Consider the following 5,302-nt stretch of genomic DNA (forward strand, 5'->3'; position numbering starts at 1 on the left):
CGTGCGGCTGCGCGGGGTGCTGAAGGCCGCGCGCCGCCCTGAGGCGATTTGCGCCGCCGTCCTTCAGAGCCCGGCGGGAAATGGAGCAGGTATCGGTCTGGCGGGCGCCTGTCCCCCTCTGAGGGGGGCTTCTGTTCGGGGCTGCCCGGGGACGGTGGCTCAGTTTTCCGCTATTAAGGGGCCAAGATGCTGTAATGAAACGGTGCTGGCTACAGCGGTGCGCTAGCCAAGTGAGTGCATCCCACCCATAGGAACGCCTCAGAAGCGAGAGAACACGCTCCCTTTCAAATTGTGTGGCGATTTATAATCCAAACCACAACAAATTGCTGCTCCTGTGCAGTACGGCACAACTTGTATGTGGAAAATCAGAGGTGGCCAGTGAGTTCATCGTGCTGCTGCTGTTCTTTTCGCAGATGGACCAGGGAAGGACACCTCAGACCTAATGAGGCAGTGGCATCAGCTATACATTACACTGGTGGCAATACTGAGAGAACGCTACCTCTGGTATGTAGAAGCTGATACATACACCTCTGGGATCTTACAAATGTGCATTTAGTCCAAAATGCTTTCAAAGTGTTCAGTGACAGCGAAGGAGAGTAACCTTGAGGATTACCAGCAGTTCTGTCAAAAACTTTAAAAGCCGTGGAGCTCCATTTGGCTAAATGAGCTACTTGAATCCCACGTTTTATTCACATTAAACTTCCCCTTTTTTCGTTCATTCTGGAATGCCACTGTCTTCCTGAAAAAGCTTTTGCTTCTTGGGAACTTTGTTTTCAGTTCACCTGCATAAACCTGAAATTCAGCTGCAGTTTTGCAGAATCTCAGCTCTGGCCCCTTCACCCTACACAGGCAATGGGGACCTCCCTACGGCCAGAAAGAGGCAACAAGGGCAAAAACATTGCCTGTACACTGGCAAGGAAACTCATGGAACCTCTTGTTCCCTCAGGAATCCGGGCAAGAAAAGGTGGTGCTTTCCATGACACAGTCCTGTTTGTAGGCTCTTTAAAATAGCAGTGAAGTAACTAATAAGCATGACTTACTAGCTGGTACAAACACATCTGAAAACATCTGCTTCCAAAACTGTTCCCGTGGTCACACCACCACCAAGACTGACAACCCTTTGGCCTGGGCAAGGCTAAAACAAGGTATGGTGCCAGTGAGATAGGATGTTCTTTTGGGAGACCTCCCTGAAGTGTCAGGCCGTCAAATACAAAGCCTATTTCCTGTAGTTCAGTAACTACCCTAAAGATTTTCATGCATGAGATCAGTAACATTCTTGCCCTCTGAGCATTCCTCAATCAGATCTTTCTAAAGAAAGCTCTCTTGACAGAATGAAATGGCATCATCTGTTCTCATATAATTTTTGGATCAATGTAGGAAAATGAGGTTTGTGTGAAGGGCTTATCCCCAACCTCAGAGCTTCCTTGGTGCACTCCTTCCTAGGAATATCCTAGAACTATTTAAAGCTGCTTAAGAAATCCCCCTCACTCCCACAGGGATGGTTACTACCTTTAGCAAACACTGAAATTGCTTTAATGAAGTATGGCTAGATCAGAGCACAGCACGAAGAAGAGCAGTGCAGGCAAAATACCAGTTGCTGATTTCCAGGAGAGCCTGGGTGGCTATATACTCCTTGGTAAATTCCTGTGCTAAACACTAATGCTTGTATAGAAGCTCTGCAGTCATGGCCAAAATTGTCACTTTTCTGAACAGGCTTTATTTCCTGTTTGTGTGACTTATAGTTAAAGATCCATTTATTTCTAGACTATATAGCCAGAAAGCAGGGTAAAGAGGATATGAGGTATTGATTTCAAATGTATGCAAAAGCATTTCCCTGTCTGTGATGGAGTAAAATGACACGGTCTTCTTTTGTAGCTCCAGGAAAACTCCAACCTTCAATGGTTTATCGTTGTGTAATAATGTTTCTTGATCTCTATGCCATGCTGACAGCTGCTTTTTGGGACCTAGCCATTCTACACACCAGGAATGCTCTGTTCTTCCTAATTTGTCCCTTTTACCAATCATTTCATGAGCAACTCCAACAGCCCATCCATCACTGTCCTTGGTAATTACTTCCCAGTAGTGGCACCCAGTAGAGAAGCTCTGTGAACACATCACTTGGCTGATGCAGAATCTGTTGGGCAATGGTTCATAATCAGTCGGGTAGCTGGAAACCATTACCTTCCTGTTCTGGGCCGTGATTGCTAAGCACTTATATACTCTCGTGAGATCAAAAGTCACATCATCTGCCCCTGGAAGAGAGAAAGGAAAATATTCTCACCTGCAGGCAACAAGAAGACAGATCACCTCAGTATTTATGCACATCCTAAATAGCAGTGAATGTGCATCCCTAGTCAAGAACAGAAATGAAAACCAATGATTATACAATAAACCTTAATCAAAGTTCAATCCTGCAAATCAGCAAGAATGCTCAACCAAACACTAACAACTGTATCCTGAGCCCAGTGCATACTGAAACATTTAACAGACACAAATGAGTAAACATCCATGACAGACTCATGCACTCCAGTGGGAAGGTGAAGGTACTTGTCACCCTACAGGATGGGTCTTACTCCTAGCCACAGTCTTACAAAAAAATTACCCTTTTGCTAATAATAAATGGGATGCTTACCTTAATAAAATTTACATAGTCATTGAGAAGTGTTCTTGCATATTTTATCAGCAAAAACATTTGTTTTGTGTTTTAAGATACAGATATAGTACTGTGTGTTGACTGTAAAAATATTTCTGTAGAAATGATGCAGAATTCAGACAACAAATGGAGTCATTACAGCTTAACACACTAAAGATCACTAAAGGTGTGGTAACTGCCTATACACCAACTCAGACTCTGCAGCCAGCAAAGCTACAACACAGCTTATATACCTCCATGAAACAGGTTTCTTATCCTTTTCATCTTGTATATGCAGTCAGGTAGAGTATTGCATTATACTGCAGTAACTGATGAATTCATGGTAACTTCATTGTGTTTCTATGCTTCAGGTAAACAGCCAGATCTCCTGCTGATGTTTGTAAGTACAGTTTTCTTCAGCAAAACCACAGTCTCATAGTCACTTGAATATTGTTATTGAAAAGTCACGCTGGCTTGCATACTTACACTGAGAAAACTGGCTTGAAATCATTGGTTCTGGATTTTTAGCTGCAGACTCTGGAGATAATGAGCAGACATTTGTCTCCTGATGTAAGTCGGGAGGTTGCACTAAATATGAAAAAATTAAAGTGTTAAGGCATTTCTTCAAGATGTAAATAGGAAGTATTTATACTTCCAAAGGAAAACATACATAAAATAAACCTAGCTAGTGGTTAAAGTACAAAGCAAAGAGTTACTTTTTTCATTGTATAAATTATTAGAGAATGTATAGGCAAACATTTTTATCCAAAAATGCATGCTGCTGCCCTAAGTGTGGTCAGAACGGAGCATTCAGGAAAGTTAGATAGGTAAAGCAGATCTTTCTATGCAGATAAGCCAGTTTCTGTCATAAAAGTGTTTACAGTGTTCTGAATTTATTTTCTGAGTATTATGTGTCTCTTGTGTTACTTGCACATGCATTTCATACGCACAAAGTAATTTTTTACTCTAATTGCTGACCAAAAAGCCTGACATTCAGCCCTACAGCTTGAAGGGCTGTTTCTAATTCTCTGTGACATTATAGTACATATTTAGAAGACTCATTTGCAGACACCTTCCGGTATAGTTACATAATACATTGGCTTCATCATGAAAGCCATCCTTAAAAGTTCCTGCCCCACACCTCTGCCCGCTGATTCCTGGATTTTGCTACTAAAAATGATTGTGGAGCAAAGCTGTAAACTCAACTGCTGACATGATTGAGATAGATAGATAAAGAAAAACCCTGAGGTAAAAATATGAGTAAGTATCTGGCATTTTTGAGAACCAGTGCTTGAAAAAGGCAAGGTAGTATTGGAAAGCGTGGGAAGGGGAGGATTGCCCCTGAGTGGCAGGGGGGTTTAGGTCAGTCTTAAGTTACCCTCAAAAACACTCAGTGGTCTCTCTACAGCAGACAGACAGTGCTGGGAGGAGGAGAACTCCATAGCAAAGGCCATACCAGATCTAAAGCTTTGCTGAGACACAGCTTTTAGTGGGAGGGAATTTTATGTCTGCTCTTAGCAAAGACTTTGCTGTTACGTTACTCTATATTTAGAAAAAAATATTTAAATTGATTATATTTCACTCTCCACTACTAATATGCAGGTCAGTCTTTTTCTTCTGGGCTCCCGCGAAAGTAAAAAGTAATCATGTTGTCTCCAAAACTGCAAGAGGTTTTATAATAATCACACACAGGTATACCTGTTTTCTCTGAAGGACCCTGCTAGATCCACTCCCTCTAAGAAAGAGATTTCAAAATAAGGAAAACTCACCTGGTGGGAACTGCCGAGCGTATTTCTCCAGAAGAAGAAATTCCAACTTTCTCTTAAGATCTTCTACAGCAGTTTTGACATGATTAAGCTTCTCATCAAGTGTAATTTTAATCATTGTTGAAGACGAGCCTTTGTACCTATGTCCCTGGGGTAAGTTACTCTAACAACAACATAAAAGAATCAAGGGGAAGATGTAAACAATAGCAGGTATTTCATCTAGCCTACCAGATTATATTACAAAGCCAGAGTGGAAAACCGGCAGTGATTCTAAAATATTATTTGTATTGAGAGCTTCCTTTGTAGGGTACTTATATGAGAGAACTAGCCTGAGATCTTACAGAAAATATGAAAGGATAGTTTATTCTTAATAAAAAATAAAATAGTTTGTTTTCCCCAAGAAAACTAAGAATGGGACTAATTTTTCTTATCCATATTACAATTTCCTTAAGTGTACACATGCATACACAAACTTTCTCTTTTTAAACTTTCTTCTTGTTCTAGAACCCAAATCAAAAGTTTTAAAATGCATTAGTATGAGATGTAGCATAAAATACCCATGAAGGGATAAGCCTCATTTGCCTAAATTTAGAACCTGTGGAAATCTACATCTGAGCTTGTTCTCTTGGTCTGCCTTTATAGTTTGTAGAAAGAAACAGGCGTTTTGAAGGCTTAGTTAACCTCATTTGCAGGTAGGATCTCAAGTAGGCCAGATGACTCATGCTCTAAAAGTACCCATTTCTCTTCATTGCCTATAACGGGACTCTGGATCAGATATAAATTATGTGAGGTAAATATAATAATACAATATAAGTTATTATAATAATAATTACAATAATTATAATATAACAGTTTAATATACTAATTATATTATTATATTATATTTATAATAATATAATAATAA

The 5,302-nt window shown here is 40.3% G+C and overlaps 1 protein-coding gene across 1 annotated transcript; it reads right to left on the bottom strand.

Annotated features, from left to right (window-relative positions):
* Positions 1 to 1,716: 1,716 nt before the first annotated feature.
* On the bottom strand, positions 1,717 to 4,561 carry LOC104628833 (E3 ubiquitin-protein ligase RNF135-like; the record flags this gene model as incomplete). The annotated part of the gene is made up of 3 exons (XM_010297544.1): positions 1,717 to 2,252; positions 3,119 to 3,220; positions 4,402 to 4,561. Coding segments are annotated over 3 exons (798 nt in total), but the record flags the coding sequence as incomplete, so codon positions are not given.
* Positions 4,562 to 5,302: the final 741 nt, after the last annotated feature.

The sequence above is a fragment of the Phaethon lepturus genome, unplaced genomic scaffold, assembly GCF_000687285.1.
Source record: "Phaethon lepturus isolate BGI_N335 unplaced genomic scaffold, ASM68728v1 Scaffold57431, whole genome shotgun sequence".
Taxonomy (NCBI): Eukaryota; Metazoa; Chordata; class Aves; order Phaethontiformes; family Phaethontidae; genus Phaethon; species Phaethon lepturus.